Below are 22,487 nucleotides of genomic sequence, written 5' to 3' on the forward strand. Positions count from 1 at the left end.
AGAGCTGACATAAATCTTGCATTGGCTCTTCAGCATGCTACAATTGTTTGTCCTATATAGAAATGTGTATGCTATGGTTAATAATTAGTAACACTAATTGTAACAATACAGTATTTTGTTGTAGAGTCAAACTAAATAATCTGTTTGATTTATGAAACAAAAAATCTATTTCACTTTTATTAAAACTACTAGCTTTCATATTTTATTTATTTTAGATTTTACAACTTTTTTATTTTTTCGACTATTGTTAGAGTGGTGAACTTCTGCCTTCCGCCTTTAAAAAAAACAACAACAAAAAAAATTGTATTTCTACATTTAGATTCTGTCGTCATTTCCTCTCAGTTTCACAGCAGTGGGCGCTTGGGCTGTTGTCATAGCAACCAAGTTTAAAACATGGGCGGACCGACACCGCCCAGGAAGCCTTCAGCTTCACAAATGCGACAAAAAGCGCTAAAATGCACCGTCGAGGTGGATATCCAATGTGTAAGTACATCAGCCCGCGTCCCATTCTGCCTTTTTCGCTCAACAACAACACAAATATTCCTGTTTGCGTGTGTTATGATAGAAGTTTCCGTGTTAGCATACTGTTAGCAACACGTAGCTATTGTACCACGGATTTCCATCAGCCATCAATCAAAGCTGCAACGAGCAGAAACATGATTATAAACTCTCCTGCATTCACTCCAGCCTCCGATGTGTTTATTAAAAGCATTAAAGTGTGACAAGGAAGAGGAAGTAGTTGCTTTTCATTCGGAGATAGGCAAGAAAATGTGGAATGTAAATCATGGATATTAATTAATATGTAGGTTTTTGTAAATTAGAAGTTAGATTATGATTTTTTTTTCATATTGAGATTTTTCAAATCTGCATTTATTTGAATAAAAATAGACTAAAAACAGTAATTTTGTGAACCGTTATTGCAATTTAAAATAACTGTTTTCTATTTTAATGTTTTAAAATGTGGCAAAACTACATTTTCTTCATCCATTACATGTTTAGTGTAATATGCTGATTTGGTGCTCAAGAAACATTTCAGCAGTTGTGATACTTTTTTTCAGGATTTTTTGATGAATAGAAAGCTCAAAGGAGTAGCATTGTACATGAAAGATCATTTAAAATATAGTGTAAGATGCCCTCTTGTTAATGTTTTTCCTCCTATAGATAACTTGTCCAGGGGTGGTGTTACCATCCCAAGAAGACATTTATGTGAGTGTTCAGATAATGGGCCAGTATCAGAAGTCCAAGTGTGTTCCTCCAGTTTTTCCTCTGCTGCTGCATGAAAAAATGGTGTTTGTGAAGGTAAGCCTTTGATTCATTTCAACCTGTGACGCATGCTATCTTACTATCTGATTTCTTTTGTTTCCTGTCCCATTCTCTTCGACAGACCTTTGTGGGAGCAGTTGACCCGGGTGCTGTAGCTGAGCATCTGGAAAGTAAGAATCCTTTGGGCTGACTTCAGTTTGTCCTGTGTTCTTTCATAAACCTCAGATCAATAAACTTATATACCTTTCCATCATGTTTTTTTTTCCCTCCGCTGCAGATGATACAACATCTTTAGAGCTCATTCAGCTTGTTCCTCCAGGTAAGATCTCACATCCATTCCAGCTGTAACACTGACAGATATTCGAGGCTGTAGATTGAGTTCTCCAACATAGCGCTGTAAACTGAAAACATTACATTTGAGCTCAGCTTTGATTGAAGGCTCCAGCTTTTGCTGTTGACGCAATGGCCAAATTCTCAGACCGGCTAGTACAATTTAAAAAATTAACCAACATCAGCAGGGGAATACATACATTATTGGACCGAGCGCACTCATTACAGTGTGCATAAATCACGCTGCTTTCAATGAAGGTCTCTTTGCCTGAGATTTTTTATTTTTTTTTGCACATAATCTGACACTCATTCGTTCCTGTTGCGTTATTGCTTTAAAACGCAAAGAAACAGCTTTATTAGCCCGAAACAACTTGATTACCCAGAGCTGTTAAGAAAAACGGACATAATTGACCGTTCCATCATGTATTATTTTTTTTATTTGAATTTGACTGTGCAGAGGGTGAGATCCTGGCCACGTTTGAAGAAGACACCCGGGAGTTTCTGTATCCAGGCCCTCGTTTGACTCCCAGAAGCCCCGGCCCAGAGAGAGAGATTCTGATGAAGAGATCCATCTCTTTCCCCGTGCGTGTGTCTTCCTCTCAGCGTTTTTGTCATATCTCTGATGCATCTTAAAAGCTGGTCCCATTTTCCTGCTATTTGCTTGAAGACGTAGATTGTTTTGGTAAATTGATCTGCCAAGAGTGTTGTTATCTGCATTTGCCCTCTGTCTTTTCATCATTCGAAAGTTTTGTGATGTTTTTTTCTGCTCTCTATCTCTCCTGTCTCGTTCCCTCAGGGAATCTCTCCCAAAGTGGAGTTTTCAACGACGTCTATTATTGAGGAGTGTGATGTGAAACATGGTCAGCCTGCCATGTCTGTGAGTCTCGGAGCTTTTGTTATTGCCATTATATTGCAGCTGGTATTTGCTCCGTTCCAAAAGCTAGTGCGCTGCCTACATAGGCAGCTGCCTTTGAAGGCGTCTGGCTTCTGCTCATTATGTTTTGGACAGAGCAATTATTTGTGATGCTAAATGAAAAGCAACACTGAGCTTTAACTGGAAAGGATCAAACGGAGGGTTTTTAGCTGTACGTGGGAGTACGATGGTCTCCCTGTCAATCAAACTGTCTGTTGCCATCTGTGCCACTTTCTGCTGTCCTTCTAGTGGCCTCACGCCCCCTTTCAGGATGTTCTTTTTACCATGCAGGTAATTACAGAGAATTGGCTCGTTTCTACAAGGATCAGTTGTACTCGACCGGTCCAATTTGTTTCTTCCATTACTTGCTCGCAGACCTCTCGGTCCGTTTAGAATCGCTGATTGAGTCCGCATCCTTCATGTCAAGTTTCTCAGACCCTCGTTAGACGGCTTCTGCTGTTGACCGTCTCGTCGGGCCCGTTTCATGTGTGAGTCCTCCCTTTGTGGATGTCTCTAGTTCGGACTTGACACGGCATTCTGTAAAGCGGGCTTTCTCGGCGTGATTTGCATGCATTTGAACGGCGCTTGTTTCTTGTTTAATAAGCTACTTGTGGTGCTGGCTTTGTTGTTTCAAGGACATCCGGCTTTATCTCCCATTACCAACACCAGCCGAGCCACTAATCACATCAGACAAGCTCGACTCCTGCTTTAAAACGGCCTCTTTGTCCCTCCGTCCAAAGAAAAAGGAAGAAGAGAGAGAGAGGGAGAGAAGAATAAAAGGAGAAAAAGCCACTTAGTTTAATTTCATTAAATCTCGACTCTTCAAACGGCAATCGCTATCAGGATTTACTTTTTTCTTTCTCTGCTTTTTAAAAATGACTTAATATGCCAGGATGTTCCAATTAGCATTTAAATTATCATTGTTTTTTTACATCCATGTAATGCCATTATCATATTAGGTTGAGACCGGCCATCAAATGCAATTAACATTTTAAAAAACGTATTTACCCAGGCAGCGCCTGCAGGAACAGAGTTATTGGGGCTCAGAATTATGTTAGCTGAGATTAGAGTTATTGAAGTCATTTGCCTGCAAAGGTGAGATTGGAACACTGAGGAAAGGTTTACATCAGGTTACATGTGTACATAACAAGGAAATTAGTGGATTAGCACCGTACGAACAGAAAGACGTTCGCAATATCACTACAATAAAGCATGACCTTATACTCTCTTCCTCTGGGATCTTCTTTTCCCTTTTTATTTCAAAGGTGAAAAGTGTCATTTCTGCGTTACTACTGGCAACAGACAGAAAAATAGCCATTGTTTCCAAACACACAGAGGACATGCATTAATATTACTTGTGCTTGCGAAGGCATCGCTGTTATTATTGCTTATAGTAAGAGATTTGAACAAACCTCTTACCCTAAGTATTAAACACTAATGTTTAACTGTGCTACGGACTTGAATAGCCACCTCACAACACCTTAGCAACTGTGTTGCAACATGCTAATAAACATATAGAGCACCTTAGCGACCACCCATATGGTATTCCCTTGACATTTTCTTCACCAAATGTAGTTATTTTTCTGTTGCCTCTGAGCTTCTGGACGTTTTGAAATATTATATAGAAAATATAATTTTTGACCATGTTTCATGTGTTATTTCAGTATTATTTATGTATATAGTAGTATTTATTAATATTTTTGAAATATTAATTTATTAAGCATTTATTTTCTTTAATTTTAGTTGACATTTGTTACATTTAGTTTGATGTGCGTAGTTTGATGCACCTATATTCTCATTTTTAATATTTCTATTTATCTTCAATTTATTTTTTTCCATTTTAGTAATTGTAGTACTTTTTGTAGTTGTAGTTTCATGAAATATTTCTATTTTATTCCATTACCACAAACATTTTTGTAATAGTTTTAGTTTTAATTTCAGTTAATGATAACACTGCAACTATGAATTCTATTCAGTGAGTAATTCAGTGAAGTCTTTGTTCCTATCCAGTCATGTGGTCGTTCCTCAACTAAGCCTTATAGTGTGAGAACTTGCCCTGCAAACTCGAAGAAGAAGAAGCCAGACACAGCGCCATCCTGTGGATACAATAAGCCAACGGTGGCATCCCAAAGCCGTGCTCCTTCACCCTACACCCACCGCAAGATGTGCCAGCTGTCTGAGGAGGCCAGACAACGACTCAGCCAGCTCAAACTGGGGCCCTACACATTTAAAAAAGAGACGGTCCCTCAGGCTCCGTTCGTGGTGGGTCAGATTGACTGATGAAACAATACAAGCAGAGTTTGTGTACTTTTCATCTTTGATTAATGATCACTGTGACACGGAACATTAGCTCAGGTCAACTGCATGTTAGTAACGTGTGCACTTATTTTTAAGATTGACAGGTGAATTGTAGTATTTCTTCTCTGAGGGCGTTGATTACAGGAGACAGACAGCCGTGTCATAATCTTTACTCGTTTTCGTGACTGAAGTAAAAGCATAAATTCTCCCTGTTGTTTCTTTTCCATGTTTTCTAAAACAACAGTACATCCTGGGGTGCAAATATCAAAGCTGTCACGGTATAAAAGGCAGCTTTTGGATTTGTGTCTGATATCATCATGGCATTTTCTGTCACAGGCCTTTTAAAAAGTGGGTTGCCTTTTCAAAGAAAATCCCCAGGCTACAATTAACCTAGGTAATTAAGAGTCAGACCGCGATTAGCAAATTCTTCCCTCTTATTTCAGCAGATTAGCCCGTTCAGTTTATGTGTGTTTAAAGTCGGCACACTTGTTTTGCATGAAAACTAAATAGCTCGTTTCATTAACTCGCTTGGTCACTTTACTATTTAAATGAAGTTGGAATGGACTAATTGAAGTCTGAGAGTTGAGTTTATACACAGACACTTGAGTCTGAGTAACTTCCCTCTGAAGTTTCTCTCCTCATTTTCACCTTCCTAGAAAAGTGATTAAGTCTGAAATGAAAGTCAAATTAATTTGAATAATCAATGCTCTGTGTGTCAATGGAGTGTTGATGCACGTCGCTTCACCTGGTAAATCAGAGATGAGCAAGTATTTATCTTTTAATGGGCAACGTAGCTGATTGCATCTTCTGTTTGCAGGTGCCCCGAAGCCCAAACACGTCGTTGATGGAAACCTCCATGTGTCTTACATCTCAGTCTTCTCCTAAAAGAAGCCCCCTTCGTCTGCAATCACGGAGCTACACCACAGACCACACAGGTCACTATGATATTTGTGTGTTTACATATCTATTTGTGCATTTATTCATCCTCATGTCCCTCCAAACCTGTATGAAAAATGGAGTGTTGTTTTGGAGCTGACTGACTTGTATGGTATGGACAAAAACATCTTGAAAAGACACTACTGTTCAAAAGAAAAGAAATGAATACTTTTTATTAATACTCAGCTAGGACACATTAAATTAATCAAAAAGTGGCAGTAAAAAAGTGTTATGAAAGGTTTGTATTTCAAATAATATTTTTTCAACTTTATATTTGCCAAAGAATCCTGAAAAAAACCATCAGTTTCCACAAAAATATTAAACAGCGTAATTGTTTTTCAACATTAATAGCAATAAATGTCTCTTGAGCACCAAATTAGCATACTGGCATGATTTCTGAAGGATCATGGGACACTGATGACTGTAGTAATGACCTCTGAAAATCCAGCTCCTCTATCACAGGAATAAATTACATTTTAAAATATACTAAATTAGAAAACAATTTTAAAGTGCAATAATAGTTCACAATAATTTACTGTTTTGATCAAATAAATGAAGGCCCGGTTTCACAGACAGGACAGGATTAGGCCATTGTTCAATTAGGACATTTAAGTAATTTTATAAAAGTGCCTTTGGAGAAAAAAAAAAACATTATTGGTGTGTATCTAAAGACAAAACAATGGCACTGACATGTTTTAAGATCAGTCAGTGCAAGTTTATTTCAGTTGAAACAGCTCAGACTTACATTTTAGTCTAGAACTAGGGGGCATGTCTTAGTGAGCATTTAACTTCTTTAAAAAATCTTACCAACCCCAAACTTTTGAACAGTAGTGTAGCTTCGTATGTTTTCTGCAGAGGAAAAGAAGTCAGGTTGGAGCAACATGTTGGTGATTTTAAATGATTTTCATTTTTGGTTGAGCTAACCTTTTAAATCCTTTTGAGTATTTCAGTCAATTACTGATCATAAAGTATTATCAGATGCATTTTCCCATATTTTCCCATTAGATCCCTCTCTCCTTGGAAGTTTCAGATCAAAGCCCTCACATGTACGTTACAAAGTGCTTGGTTTGAACTGATTAAAGATTAATGAATGTGAAGGAATCCTTGCCTATCCTGACACTGTTTTCTCCACTATATCTCTTGGGAAGGCATCCATGCAAGCGGCCAGAAGTTCCCCCAAAGATCACTCCACCCCTGTGTCCAGCACGTTCAGAGATCAGAGTCCAGTCCTTACCCGCTCTTCCCTGAGAGAACGGTACGTTTAATATCCTATACTGAATTTACTACGTTTGCTGCAAAGCGATTTAACACCAGACCATCTTTGTTCTTCTCATACTGCTCGATTCTGTGATTGGATTGATTTGTTTTTTCATTAGGACTAACATACAGAAGCATTATACTTACTTATCCTTCCATTTGTTTATTATATGTCATGCTTGTGCTTTTCCTAAAATCCATATTTTATGAAATGCATTTTTCTCGAACCTACAAACGTGCAGTGAGCAAAACTAAAAGTGCTACCCCTTCGTCCTTTTCCTATGAATTTCCAATTATGTGGTATTGACTAAATTTGCGGCTCATAAAAACAAAGCCCAGTAAACAGAGCGTCCATTCCACAAATCTATATTGTGATCACACACAACAGACAAGATGAATTTACTGCCTCGCCTTCAAATGACAGAATCTGATGTTTGGTCATGTTTGTTCATTACTTATGAGAAGGGGGGGGGAAGCTGCTAAGAAAACAAGGGGAAATGCTATTGATTGGGTTTCAGTGAGATCTAATGCGTTTGACCCGACGCACAGTTTAATAAATTCCGAGAGACCCTTGTCATTGATCTGAACATCGGCTGCGAAACCGGCAAATGTTTGTTTGTTTGTTTGCTAGTCTCTCTACCGCCGGCGCCTTTTCCGCAGGGGCATGAGCAAACATTTAAAATCAATAGACAATCTAAGTCTTTAGAGTAAATAGTGGGAAATGTGTGATGCTATTCTCTCAATTGAAAGCATGACCGGAGTCACAGGCCCGGAGATTAAGGCTCGCTCCGCAGATTCGCACAATGAGAGATCAGGCACGTCTTTTTGTGCTGCTGATGGGTGGAGTGAAAGAAACAATGTTTCTAAAGTTCAGGCTGGCCCTCTCTGGCCTTCTTGTATGGTAATTATAAAGATGACCAGCGTTACGGCCGTTAAAGATAAAGAACCACAGTGATGCATGACCTTTCGTACAGATCTGTCTTTTTACCTCTAAATTCCTTTTAATAAAGATTCGAATTAATTCTCTTCCTCTATCTTTTTAACAGGCTCAGTGCGTTAATAATATATTGCTAGTTTATACACACAGGTTTTAATATTGTAAATCCAAGGACACAAGCTCAAATGCTTGGGTAATTCCTCATCTGAGCTTCTCTCTTGTGGCATATTTAGATGCATAAAAAGAAAATATCAGCATTTGCTACAGGGCTGGAGATAAATGTCTCTGTATGTGCATTTGTGATTTAACTTCATGATTTAACTGGTCTGAAATGTACAAGTCGTATTTCCCAAGATGACAGAGCTCCAATGTAAGGGTGATAGCACAGACTAGTGGTTTGAGCTGGTATTGTTGGTTTTTATTTCAGCATTTGGTTTTTTTTTTCTTAGATATATACAATATATGCAATATGTGAAGCATGATTTGTATGTACATTTAATACATATTCTTATATATACATTTAAAAAAAATAAAAATTTAATAATAATACAGTAAATATTAGTTTGTGCAAATTCATTATAGTTGTTGCCTCTAACCAGTTCTTGGTAATAGATTTTCTTGTGAAATTCCAAGACTTTATTTTTCATATTTTTCATATAGTTAAATACTTTTGTCCCTTTGATTTGTATTTACAGTCCTGTTGTTTTCCATTTCCTGCAGGTTCCAGAGTTCATCCAGTCCCTCACACTCAGAGGAGATCCACAAACGAGTGCAGAGAATCCTAAACATCCACGGACCCCGCTGCAAGCTTTCTTTTGTACGTCTCGCCTGAGATCGCAACTGCATGTAATGCTGTCATTTAATGCGCACGTTAACCCATGCAAAAGCAATCTCCAAAACACTCATTACGGCACATGTCAGTGTTTCAAACGTCCTCCATTGATTCTGTCAAGCGCTCTTGTGTTCTTCACATCCATTGTGTCAGGATGTGCCGCCACTGTCTTCCAGGAAGTGAACGAGGTAATCACCTTACGTGCTCATTCTTTCTGTTCGCTCGAGTCGTGGGCCGCTTAAACGCATCACCGCCCACGCCGTGTTTCGCTAGAACACCCTGACGTGAAAGAAAAGCGAAAGAGTTCTAATTACTCTAAAGCTTCCCCAAATCCTCCCTTAGAGGAAAAAAGGAGCGCATGTTCAGGTCTGCAGGCTGACGGCTGTCGTTACAGGCTCATCTTTTACAGATAGAAGAGAGAGAAGAGATGCCACAGTGGCACAGTTGGGTGCCAAGCGCTGCGTGGCTGAAGCCCAATTCGAGAAGGGAACTGTGTAATCCACTCCAGAGTTAAAAAGAGAGAAGGACTGGGATTTATTTTTAAGGGTTTTAATCAAGCAGTTCAAAGGATTTGCTTTTATGAGAGTTTCACTCTTATTGCATTAGCAGATTTTGGAAAATAAATAATTAGTTTGGGATATTCGGCAACGCTGTATATCTTTGTGCAAATTTCATCATATTATAATTAAACATTGGTTTATTGCATTATTTAGTGATAATGATTTGAATATTTTCATGACTAAAGTGTGTGTGTGTGTTGTCGTCAGGATGAAGAGAGTGAGGAGGAGGAGGGGGTCAGACAGAATTCACATGTTTCCACCCACCGTGACTCAGTGATTGACAGCCGGCTACCACAGGACAGGTAATCATCGCCTCATTTCAAACAGTTTAGGATTTCATGTTTAAATGAAAGTTTAAAGAATATTTATTTGGGAATATTTTATATACACATATATCAAACATGCTGTCAAATGATTAATCGAGATTAATCGCATCCAAAATAAACGTTTTTGTTTATATAACCTATGTGACCCTGGACCGTAAAACCAGTCTTAAGTCGCTGGGGTATATTTGTAGCAATAGCCAAAAATACATTGTATGGGTCAAAATTATAGATTTTTCTTTTATGCTAAAAATCATTTGGATATTAAGTAAAGATCATGTTCCAGGAAAATATTTTGTAAATTTCTTACCATAAATATATCAAAACTTAATTTTTGATTAGTAATATGCATTGCTAAGACCTTCATTTGGACAACTTTAAAGATGATTTTCTCAATATTTAGTTTTTTTAATATTTATTCAGCCTTCAGATGAAGTATAAATCTGTTTCCAAAAATTTATTGGTTTTGTTGTCCAGGGTCACATTTATCATTTATCAGGGTCACAGTGCACTGTTTATATTTATTATGTATATATAAATACACACACACACACACACACATATATATATATATATATATATATATATATATATATTTCCATCCCTTTTTCAGGATGCTGTATCTTAAAGATAATTTTGCTAAATTTACACACGATCAGTTACAATGCCTTACAATAACAGTAAGAGCAGTAAGACTCTTGAAAAATAGCAGAAGATAGATGCCCAGGGTCTCTGCTCACCTGTGTTACAGTGTTTCTCAGTCGCTTTGGTGCATTTCTCGAATCATCCTTAGTATTTGTAAAGAAGTATGTGCATTTATCAAAACAATTTGTACAAACAGCACCACACAATGGATTACCTGCAAAGGCCTGTAACTTGTAAAATATTTAGTTCATCTCTCAAAGTATATCACTGTCATCAGAATGAAAATCCTTGTGTCATTGTTCACAAACAAGAAGCTTAGTCATGTTGTCTATATAACAGTGCACTCTGTTAGTATTACCTGATATAAACTATGGCAACAGTTTGGATGACAGTTACTGTAGGCTGCACTTCTTATGTATGCCATATATCCATTTCAAAAGTACAAATTTACACATTATTGTATGTAGGATATTGATTGAAGACACTGTTTTACTGTAAAATGTTTGAATTATTGAGGATACGGTCGATCTCCCAATATCGATCTGAAGTCACTTTTGCTTAGTATGGTTGAACTGGATCATCAAAGGTCAGCAGCAAAGACATTGGTTAATAAAATGGGATTGGATACATGTTATTTAACATTTAATTAGTGCAGGTTTGCGTCATACATTACATTTCACTGTTTTAATTCATTTTGATGAATACTAAATCTTTTTTTTTTTTTTTTCGCGTAGTGGGATGAATTAATGCACATTCACATTTAGTCTAGAACTACAGCGCACACAACGCCTCTGCACTTCCGATTTCTCCCAACATGGGGACAGGAGAACTGTCAGTCAATAAATGGGGAATTTATTTTTAAAGGTAACTCGGATACGGTCGATCTCCCAATATTTGGCTGCAAATTAAAAAGTAATGTTTTACTTTACAAGTTACTTGAAAAAAAAGTAATCTGATTACGTAACTCACGTTACTTGTAATTCGTTACCCCAACACTGCTCTTCATTGAGGTCAAAATTCACCTGCACAATTTTTGGCAGATTTACAAAAAGACTAAAATAAATGTGTAGAAAATATGCTTGGAAGTTTATGAAAACTAGATCAACCATTTTGCATTTAATGACTCATACAATGAGCTAATGACTGGATGTTTTGAGGGGTGTTTCTCTACACAGAGAACTATATAATACATAGTCGTGGCCTAATGGTTAGAGAGTCAGACTCGTAATCCAAAGGTTGTGGGTTCGAGTCTCGGGCCGACAGGGATTGTAGGTGGGGGGAGTGACTGTCCAGCGCTCTCTCCACCCTCAATAGTCAATACCACAACTGAGGTGCCCTTGAGCAAGGCACCAAACCCCCAACTGCTCCCCGGGCGCCGCAGCATAAATGGCTGCCCACTGCTCCGGGTGTGTGTTCACTGCTGTGTGTGTGCACGTTGGATGGGTTAAATGCAGAGCACAAATTCCGAGTATGGGTCACCATACTTGGCAGTATGTCACTTCACTTTCACATTTTGAGCAATATGACAGTAGCAACATTTCATGTAGGAAACCACAGACAAATGTACATAATCAATTGCATGAATGTACCAAAGCAATCGCAACTTATTCAAAAGAATGAGAAACTGCTTTTATGATGTGTACAAGAGACTAGATGATGTGGAGGTTGTACAAGTTTAGAGAATTTCAATTCTGATCTGAGAAATACAACAAAGTGACTGAGAAAAACTGTAACATGCCATAGTCCTGCTGCAGGGAGGCATGAGAACTGCAGATGTGGCCTGAGAAATAAACTGCAATGTCTTTGTCTGTATGATACCCAAGACAATGCTACAGGGAGACAGGAAGAACAGCTAATCGTCCTTAACCATGTGTCACCCCCAGACTTGTGCTAAAACTTGCAAGTGCTTTGGTTGAAGAGCCACAAATCACAGCAAGAACCAGCAAATCTGATGCAGCCTATGACAATGACATACACTGGCCAGACAAGATATTGACACCCCCCTTTGTTCAGGGACTCATTATTCCATTTTTGTTCGTCAGATATCTGAAGTTTTTCAGTTTATGTTGCAGCTGTTCAACTTGTATTAATACAAAAATCTGAATACTTGCATGTTAAGAAATAAGGATGTTTATTTTTTTGCTGTGTATAAACAGGAAATAATTATATGCAATCTGTGTAATTATACAATCTATTTAAATTGTGAATATATACAGGTAAAGCTAAAAAAATATCGTGAAAAAGTTCATTTTTTCTTGTAACTTATTTCAAAAAGTGAAAAAAGTGATTTTAGATTCATTACATGTAAAGTAAAACACTTCAAAAGTTTTTTTGTTTTAATTTTGATGATAGAGCTTACAGCTCATGAAAGTCAAAAATCAGTATCTCAAAATATTAGAATATTTGCATTTGAGTTTCAATTAATGACCATCCCTACAGTATAAATTCTGGGTATCTCTTGTTCTTTGAAATCACAATAATGGAGAAGACTACTGACTTGGCAATTATCCAGAAGATGAACATTGACGCCCTCTACAAAGAGGGTAAGTCACAGAGGGTCATTACTGAAAGGTGTGGCTGTTTACAAAGTGCTGTATCAAAGCATATTAAATCCAAAGTTGACTGGAAGGAAGAATTTGGGTAGGAAAAGGCACGCAAGCAACAGGGATGACCGCAAGCTTGAGAATACTGTCAAGAAAGCTGATTCAAACACTTGGGAGAGCTTCACAAGGAGTGGACTGAAGCTGGAGTCAGTGCATTAGGAGTCATCATGCTCGAACGTCTTCAGGAAAAGGGATACCAAGCCACTTCTGAACCAGAGACAACGTCAGAAGCGTCTTACCTGGGCTGTGGAGAAAAAGAACTGGACTGTTGCTCAGTGGTCCAAAGTCCTCTTTTCAGATGGAAGTAAATTTTGCATTTCATTTGGAAATCAAGGTCCACTGTGTTTTCTGAAGTCAACAGTCATCTACCAGGAAATTTTAGTGCACTTCATGCTTCCTTCTGCTGACAAGCTTTATGGAGATGCTGATTTCATTTTCCAGCAGGACTTGGAACCTGCCCACACTGCCAAAGGTACCGAAAGCTGGTTCAATGACCATGGTGTTACTGTGCTTGATTGGCCAGCAAACTTGCCTGACCTGAACCCCATAGAGAATCTATGGGGTATTGTCAAGAGGAAGATGAGAGAAACCAGACCCAACGATGCAGATGACCTGAAGGCCGCTATCAAAGCAACCTGGGCTTCCATTACACCTGAGCAGTGCCACAGGCTGATTGCCTCCATGCCACGCCGCATTGATGCAGTAATTCATGCAAAAGGTGGCCCAACCAAGTATTGAGTGCATAGAAATTAACATACTTTTCAGAAGCCTGACATTTCTGTTTAAAATATCCTTTTTTTTATTGATCTTCTGAGACACTGAATTTTTGGTTTTCATTATCTGTAAGCCATAATCATCAAAATTTAAAGCAATAAAAGCTTGAAATATTTCACTCTGTGTAATGAATCTATATAATATATGGGTTTCACTTTCTGAAATGTGACAAAAAATATTGACCATTTTCATGATATTCTAATTTTTGAGATGTACCAGTATATAGATGTAAATCTGAATATTTAGACATCTGAATATATAAATGGAAATCCAAATATACAGGTCCTTCTCAAAAAATTTGCATATTGTGATAAAGTTAATTATTGTCTGTAATGTACTGATAAACATTAGACTTTCATATATTTTAGATTCATTACAACACAACTGAAGTAGTTCAAGCCTTTTATTGTTTTAATATTGATGATTTTGGCATACAGCTCATGAAAACCCAAAATTCCTATCTCAAAAAATTAGCATATTTCATCCGACCAATAAAAGAATGGCCATTATGTTCATTTATGCACTCAATACTTGGTCGGGAATCCTTTTGCAGAAATGACTGCTTCAATGCGGCGTGGCATGGAGGCAATCAGCCTGTGGCACTGCTGAGGTGTTATGGAGGCCCAGGATGCTTCGATAGCGGCCTTAAGCTCATCCAGAGTGTTGGGTCTTGCGTCTCTCAACTTTCTCTTCACAATATCCCACAGATTCTCTATGGGGTTCAGGTCTGGAGAGTTGGCAGGCCAATTGAGCAGTAATACCATGGTCAGTAAACCATTTACCAGTGGTTTTGGCACTGTGAACAGGTGCCAGGTCGTGCTGAAAAATGAAATCTTCATCTCCATAAAGCTTTTCAGCAGATGGAAGCATGAAGTGCTCCAAAATCTCCTGATAGCTAGCTGCATTGACCCTGCCCTTGATAAAACACAGTGGACCAACACCAGCATCACTGACTGTGGGTACTTGACACTGGATTTCAGGCATTTTGGCATTTCCCTCTCCCCAGTCTTCCTCCAGACTCTGGCACCTTGATTTCCGAATGACATGCAAAATTTGCTTTCATCCGAAAAAAGTACTTTGGACCACTGAGCAACAGTCCAGTGCTGCTTCTCTGTAGCCCAGGTCAGGCGCTTCTGCCGCTGTTTCTGGTTCAAAAGTGGCTTGACCTGGGGAATGCGGCACCTGTAGCCCATTTCCTGCACACGCCTGTACACGGTGGCGCTGGATGTTTCTACTCCAGACTCAGTCCACTGCTTCCGCAGGTCCCCCAAGGTCTGGAATCGGTCCTTCTCCACAATCTTCCTCAGGGTCCGGTCACCTCTTCTCGTTGTGCTGCGTTTTCTGCCACACTTTTTCCTTCCCACAGACTTCCCACTGAGGTGCCTTGATACAGCACTCTGGGAACAGCCTATTCGTTCAGAAATTTCTTTCTGTGTCTTACCCTCTTGCTTGAGGGTGTCAATGATGGCCTTCTGGACAGCAGTCAGGTCGGCAGTCTTACCCATGATTGCGGTTTTGAGTAATGAACCAGGCTGGGAGTTTTTAAAAGCCTCAGGAATCTTTTGCAGGTGTTTAGAGTTAATTAGTTGATTCAGATGATTAGGTTAATAGCTCGTTTAGAGAACCTTTTCATGATATGCTAATTTTTTGAGAATTTTGGGTTTTCATGAGCTGTATGCCAAAATCATCAATATTAAAACAATAAAAGGCTTGAACTACTTCAGTTGTGTTGTAATGAATCTAAAATATATGAAAGTCTAATGTTTATCAGTACATTACAGAAAATAATGAACTTTATCACAATATGCTAATTTTTTGAGAAGGACCTGTATAGTTAAAAATCTGAATATATAGATACAAATTTTAATATACAAATATAAATCATCAATATATAGAAGTAGATCTGAACAGCTAGTTTTAAGCCTGAATAGATAAATGTGAATTGTAAATATGTGCTTATAATTCTGAATAGATTCATGAAAGTTGCAATATATAGTGCCTTGAATGCAAGAAAGGCGCACTACAAATACAATTATTATAATATATGGATAAATCTGAATATATAAACAATGGAATATGTAAATTAAAATCATGAATATATGTATAGAAGTTCATCTGAATATAATTAAAAGTGTGAATAAACAATTTAATCTGAAAATATAGTTTGAATATAAATGCAAATTGTGAATGTATAGTTATTTTGATATAGCTATAGAACTGCAAATCAGACTGTATATACTCAAGACTGTAAGTCGTGTAATTTTTTTTTTTTTTGCAATTTCTAGTTAGCCTTGAGAACGTGAGCTTGTCATAGTTGAGCTTACAGTGGAAAATACAGTGTTTTAATTTGACATTCCATAAACATTGTATCCTGTCCATACTACAGGCTTATTCTTGGAGAACCATCTGTTCATTTAGACAACGGAACATTCTGGACTAACAGAGCGGCTGCATACACGGGAAAGCCCCACAGAGCTGTATTTGAGGACAGTTTGAGCAAAATCTACAAGAACCTTTACAGTAACGCATCAGAGACGGGACACAGTGGACAAAGCACCTGGACACCGTGATCAAAGATACATTCAATCAGTCATTTAATGTTTTACATATGTCTGGTAACTCAAATCAAGAAAACAGTATGGGTGGTGGGAATTTGACAAGATTTTATATACTTTTAACTTCCATAATGATAACAGCATTAGTAAAATGAAAAAGACAACCGTACACTTGCTTCGGATTTATTGTGAATCCACAGAGGTGTAATCAGTCAGCCAATCTCAATCCATTTTAGAAAAACTCTTTAAAAAGTATAAAATCAATTACTCTAAGTTGCATGCAAATATGATTCTAAGCCTTAAAAATGCCTTTTCAATTATCCACTGAAAATATATATAGTTGCCTTATATTTACAAAGGCTGAACAATTCCTGTTTAGGAAAGAGGAAAAAAACTGATTTGCCTTAAATTATTTATTCATTTTCTTTTTATGGAACTTGTGCTTCTTTTTATGCATCTTGCCAGCGGCCTGTGCTGCTTTTTCTGCCATGATCTCTTGATATTTCTTTTTGTTATAGCTGAAAAGAGAAAATAGGTATTTTAGTACATGACAATTAATTTAAAACAGTAGTGAGAACAATCTATAATAAAAGCCCATTGTCATGAATACAAATCGTTCATCACAGTTCATCACTCCATATAAAGCAAATCAGCCACAGCTTTCTTACCTTCTAAACTCTGCATCTGCAAGCAGCTCTTCCACCATGGTCCTTTTCCTTTGTTTCTTAGGGATTCTTGAACTATAAAAGTCTATTGGGCTGTCAACCACTGTACCAACCTGAAACAAAAAGAGCAAAACTGTACTCTAAAGAATAGAACAATATGCCAGTCTGCTTTCTTTAAACATGTACACCTACGGTTAATTGCAACGTCAGTATTTTGATAACCATTCTCTTTTCTTTTTTTCCCCAAAAGTTGTTTCAGGGGAAAAGTTTGTTGCTGATAACGACTTCCCAACCAACCTGAAAGTACTTGGGAGGTCCTTCTCTGTCATTCTTCTTGTAGAAGCGCTTTGGGTCCATAGCTGAGCGCATCTTGAGTGCCTTCAGGTCATTTTTGAGCTCTTCTGTTAATTCAGGAGCTCTCATGTTGAACCAGCCATCACCAGTTGTCTTTTCTCTTTCCGCCTGCATATGACAAATAATCGCACAAATAAGATTAATACATTGCTCATAAAAACCCTGATGTAATCAAAAGCATGAGAATTACAAGCTTTACTTGTTTAACACTATCACTATAATAAGTTATTACCAGAAACATTTCTTGAGTATTGAAGATTTAAAGTGACATACTATAAGTTTTTATCTCACCAAGGTATTTTTGAGAAATATTACAATTTAAAATGACTTTCCTATGTTCATGTATTTTAAAACGTAATTTATTCCTGCAATAGCAAAGCTGAATTTTCAGCAGCCGTTACTCCAGTCTTCAGTGTCACATGATCCTTCAGAAATCATTCTAATGTAAACACTTATATAACAGTTACATATTTTTTTGTAGCAACCATGATACATTTTTAAATAGAACTATTTTGTAGAATTATAAATGTCTTTGTTTTCAAGCACATTCGTACTCAAAAGTATTGAACTCCTTTAAAAAAAAAAAATCATACTGACCCCAAATTTTCAAAAAATAGTTTAAGTTTTCAATATGTTTTCATGTTATCTCATCTGGCTGGGAGTAAAAAACTAAAACCGCTTTCCTTCAAGGAGACACAAAATGTAAGAACATCCATTTATTCATGAACTGGCGTACCCACCTTGCGCTTGAGTTTAGCAGCATGCTTTGATTCACTGTATGGTGGCACAGCATCTTTTTTCTCAAAATCCGGAACGATAACACTCTTCTTCAGCAACTACAAAATGAATACAACATTTTTCATGCTCTTTAGCTTCAATAAGCATTAACATCTCCACAAAATGCTTTGACATGTTTTGAAATGCTTATGATAAAAAAATACTAAAAGGAATATTACAATTTAAAATGACAAATAGTCAATGTTTCATCTAGAATAAATTATCATTATTTACCTCATTCGGATCGTTCAGGTTCTTCTGGGTTTTCGAACAGTTGGAAAGACTCTTTGGCTTGTTGCCATCAAAACTAATATACAAACCACCAAGTTCCTTCATTTTCAGACCTGTATCGATGGCACTAGATAGCTGTATCCTGAGTGAGAAAAAAAAAAACAGTTTGACATTTCAGACTAAATATAATTAAAACATCACATGTCAATATATATTGAAGAGTTAAAAATATTTTTAAAAAAAATGTAATATTTAAAAATCAATACATTAGGAGAAAAAAAAAGCAACTTACACAGGCTTTCTGGAAGTGAACAGCACTTTTGAATCCTCGTCATCGTCATCTCCTTCCTCATCAACAAAATCCTCCTCATCCTGTTCCTCAGTTTGCTTGGCATCAACATACGGTTTCTTAGACCGTAGTCCAGGTTTAGTGTCTATGACAAACAGCTGGTTACCATGTACCTCTGGTTTTTCTGACTCCTGATTTCCATCAGGGCACATCACATCGTCTTCATGCCGCACATCCTCAGCTTTCTGTGAACAACCTTCCTCCTCTGAAGACAGACCTTCATCATCACTGTCTTCATCCTCACTGCTGTCGAGTAAACTGATCATTTTTTTCTGGGGTGGAGGTTTCTTAGGGGTTTCCTCTGTGGTGATCAAATTTGGTTCAGTGTGTGAGCTTGTAGAAGGGCCTGCAAGGTCATTCAACGTTACAGAATCGTTTTCAGTTGTCTTAATGGTGTCATTAACTTCCTCATAAACAATTACACCTTTCTTTTCACACTCAGCCTTGTTCTCATGCTCCTCAACCACAGTTGGTACAGGATCTTCTAGGGTGGTTTCTACCTCATCCTCCTTAACAGGCTCAGAACAAGTTTGATCCTCAATAGCCTCCTCAACCACAGCTGGTTTAGGATCTTCTGCCACAATTTCTATCGTATTCTCCTTCACAGGCTCAGAACATGTTTGCTCCTTAATGGCCTCCTCAACCACAGCTGGTTTAGGACCTTCTACCACAGCTTCTACCATATCCTCCTTCACAGGCCCAGAACATGTTTGATTTTCAACAACATGGCTTGTCTCCACAAACTCTGGCTCATCATTTTCCATGGCAACATCTCCAGGCTCTTCAGTTGGTTTAGCAGAAGTTTCAGCCACAGGTTTTTCTTGAAATGTCAGAGTTTCAGTTCCACTGTCTTCCACCACCTCAACATCTTGCAAGATGCTCTGGGGTTCCTGCATCTCGATGGGCTCATCCTGATCAAGAACTACAGTGGTATCTTCAGCTCTCTCCTCAATCATGGTGCACTCTTGAGCTTCACTGGTGTCCATGACCACAGTGCTATCCAGTTGTTCTACTGTGTCTTCAGCTTTATCTCCATCAAGTACTGGAATACTTTCAGGATGAGGTTCAAGCTCCTCACCCCGTTCCTCAAGCATGGCAGCAGCAGTTGTGTCACCTACATCAGAATTCACTTTTACTTTACTTCTTACCTTGGTTACAGGAACCGTACAGGTACTACTAGCAGACCCAGTTCGGCTACTACAAGGAGTCCCCCTTCCTCTTTGAGGGCTTAGGCTCCCCTGAGAATTGCAGACATCAGTAGCTACCGATTCTGAATCGGATTCACCAGGTTTGGGTTGACGCCTGGTGGATCTCCACGGACTCATGCTGGGACCAGACTTGCATCCATCTGACTCATTTTCCTCGTCAACTCCTGTTTTGCGCCTAGGGCCTCTGTTCTTGGACACTGGAGAAGGGGTGTCTGTGGTTTCCTCAAAGTTCAAAGGGATGGGCTCAGTCGGTCTGACCTTCTGGTTTCGAGCAGATCTGCGGACCACAGAGCCACGAAGGCCAGAAACGCTGGAGGAGCATGACTCTGGTTCAGATGAATCTGCTTCTGTGGCAGGAACAGCAGACTTCCGATGGCTCCTTGTTATCCGACGAGTGTCCATAGCTGTAGTGACGGATACAGCAGAACTGCAGGACTCGGCCCCTGAGGGATCATCGTCATCATTCTTTGTGGCCGCTGAAGTCAGAACACGCTTCCTCAGGCTGTAAGGAGTTCTGCGAGAACGGGTCACAGACACCTCGGATGAGCAGGATTCAACTTCAGATGCCTCATCCTGCACAGTGGGCTTCTCCCTGACTGCAGTCCTCCGTCGGGTTCTGGGTGTCGCCTGAACATCAGAAACTACAGAGCTACAGGACTCTGACTCAGACACATCAGCTTCATTGGTAGAGTTTGGTTCCTTTTTGTCAGCAAGGAGACGTGTGGATCTTCTAGTTTCTCGCTTGAGTGGACTAGTTACTGAGGAAGAGGCAGTACTGTCGTCCTTTGGCTCATCTGGCTGGGAGTCGCCTCCAAGTTCAGAGTGGGACTTATTTTCCTCCATTAGCGTTCTGCGCCGTGTTCTTCTGGTCGAAGGAGTAGGCTGCTGTGAGAACAAGAATATTTGTTTCAGATTATTTGAGGATTCCTTATCAGGCTAATGTTACAGACATTTGAGTTGATATTAGAGCTGCACGAGTCATCGTTTAAAAAACAAAAAAAAACAATCTTGATTCAAACACCCATTTTTAAATGACAACGATTCGCCCATGTCTATTAAACCTTTGTAAAAATCATACCGGAACATTCAAATCTGCATTCGCACTGCCACTGACATAGAGAGCAGACATTTACCATGTTTTGGTAAGAAAACAGCTTCACAAACAAAAAGTATTTTCAAACTACACAGTATTATTTTGGTCTTACAGAAATTCTGGGATGAAAGCTTATAGTTCAGATATAGCCTAAACCAGGGGTGCCCAACCCTGATCCTGAAGAACTTAATTAGTTGCTTCAGGTGTGTTTGATTAGAGTTGGAGCTACATATTGCAGGACAGTCGATCGCCAGAATCATGGTTGGGCACCCCTGGCCTAAACATTGACGCCTGAGGCAACAATCAAAATAGAGCAATTCCCCTTTTGAAAGTCATTGGCGTTTTAAATAACGTTTGTGTCGATTTGACCTTTACTTCTTCAGGTTCTTCAGTTGGTGTAACAGAAGTTGGTGACTGTTAAAAATGTATTTGTCATTGAATTATTCTTTCAAGAGATTTTGTTCAAAATCACTGTTAATCCAGTAATAAAACAAGTGAATTATTTATGAGGGAGTCATTAAATATATTTTAAATACATATATATTTTAATGTTTAATAATTTGTTCAAATTAAACACTTTTAAATAAGTTAAATTCTAATCATACACGGTCAGTCAAAAGTTGGCTTTACTTATTCAATCTTTATTTATACAATAAAATTAAACCTATCATGACAGAAATAAAAGTAGGCATCACTGATGGACTGACCATTGATAATTTAAAGGTTGCATAAGGCTTTATTAATTAACTTTTAAAATATTTAAGTTATCACACCAAATCTGGGTTATGTTGTCTTTCCCACCAAGACTGCAATGTTTTAGCATTTCATAAACTGACAGTTGTACTCGTTATAGAATTAATGCTAGAATCTAATGACAAATACTGCCACGTGCTTAGTCCGAAAGGATGAAATTACTTAAAATTCACCCAAAACACATGACCATATGACGCTTTATAGAAACCTAATATAATTATAATTTATGTATACATATATGGTGGGGATGGCATGATGCTGTGCATAACAGAGGAGTAAGTTATTACACATGGTGATACCGCCCAAAGCTACACGTGCAGCCTACGACTGTCTTATTTACATAACTCTCAAGTCGAGGTTGAAATCAGAACTGACGACATAAAAATACGAACGGACAACATTATCTTTTTGAATACGAACGTGATTTGTTAGTGAGTAGCTCGGGCATGTTTGAACACACGCGGTGACTAATTTTTTCACGAAAATACATACAACACTGCAATTACAAGCACACATTTGCGCTTCCGGAGAATATATAGACTACCTGCTACCTAAGCATCCTACATACCGTGGCTCCAGAGTTTTCATCGCTAGAATTTTTCATAGGGGAGCCCACGCGTGTTCCTCTCCTGGTGGCTACCATCTTGCCACTATATGATGACGTTGGATGCACTTCCGCTTGCGAGACGCGTTCTCCGGATGCAGGAAAGCGTTGGGTGAGTTGCAAATAATGATATGGATTTCTGTCTTGACACTATTAATGCATTCATACATTCCTTAATGAGAAAAAAAAGTTTAAATCGTTAAATCGCGTACATCTAACATATAAAC

The 22,487-nt window shown here is 38.3% G+C and overlaps 2 protein-coding genes across 3 annotated transcripts; one reads left to right on the forward strand and one right to left on the reverse strand.

Moving 5' to 3' along the window:
- The first annotated feature begins 351 nt into the window (after positions 1–351).
- Positions 352–16,836, forward strand: LOC306847854 (spermatogenesis-associated protein 6-like). 2 transcript variants are annotated; one of them, XM_079382043.1, is made up of 13 exons: positions 352–483; positions 1,162–1,206; positions 1,385–1,433; positions 1,541–1,582; positions 2,051–2,175; positions 2,390–2,470; positions 4,517–4,768; positions 5,622–5,739; positions 6,746–6,786; positions 6,889–6,995; positions 8,655–8,751; positions 9,534–9,628; positions 16,058–16,394. In XM_079382043.1, exons 1-13 carry the CDS (start codon positions 394–396, stop codon positions 16,239–16,241), a joined length of 1,326 nt encoding a protein of 441 aa, XP_079238169.1. In that variant the 5' UTR covers positions 352–393; the 3' UTR covers positions 16,242–16,394. The 2 variants fall into 2 exon arrangements, with proteins under 2 accessions (XP_079238169.1, XP_079238168.1); XM_079382042.1 differs by having other exon boundaries at positions 374–483; positions 1,162–1,299; positions 16,058–16,836.
- Positions 16,243–22,324, reverse strand: LOC306847852 (uncharacterized protein). Its single transcript, XM_079382040.1, has 7 exons — positions 22,225–22,324; positions 18,546–20,695; positions 18,257–18,395; positions 17,986–18,081; positions 17,189–17,353; positions 16,895–17,004; positions 16,243–16,744 (listed from the first exon to the last, which is right to left on the reverse strand). Exons 1-7 carry the CDS (start codon positions 22,297–22,299, stop codon positions 16,636–16,638), a joined length of 2,844 nt encoding a protein of 947 aa, XP_079238166.1. The 5' UTR covers positions 22,300–22,324; the 3' UTR covers positions 16,243–16,635.
- Positions 22,325–22,487: the final 163 nt, after the last annotated feature.

The sequence above is a fragment of the Barbus barbus genome, assembly GCF_936440315.1.
Source record: "Barbus barbus genome assembly, chromosome: 28".
In the NCBI taxonomy this organism is placed as follows: Eukaryota; Metazoa; Chordata; class Actinopteri; order Cypriniformes; family Cyprinidae; genus Barbus; species Barbus barbus.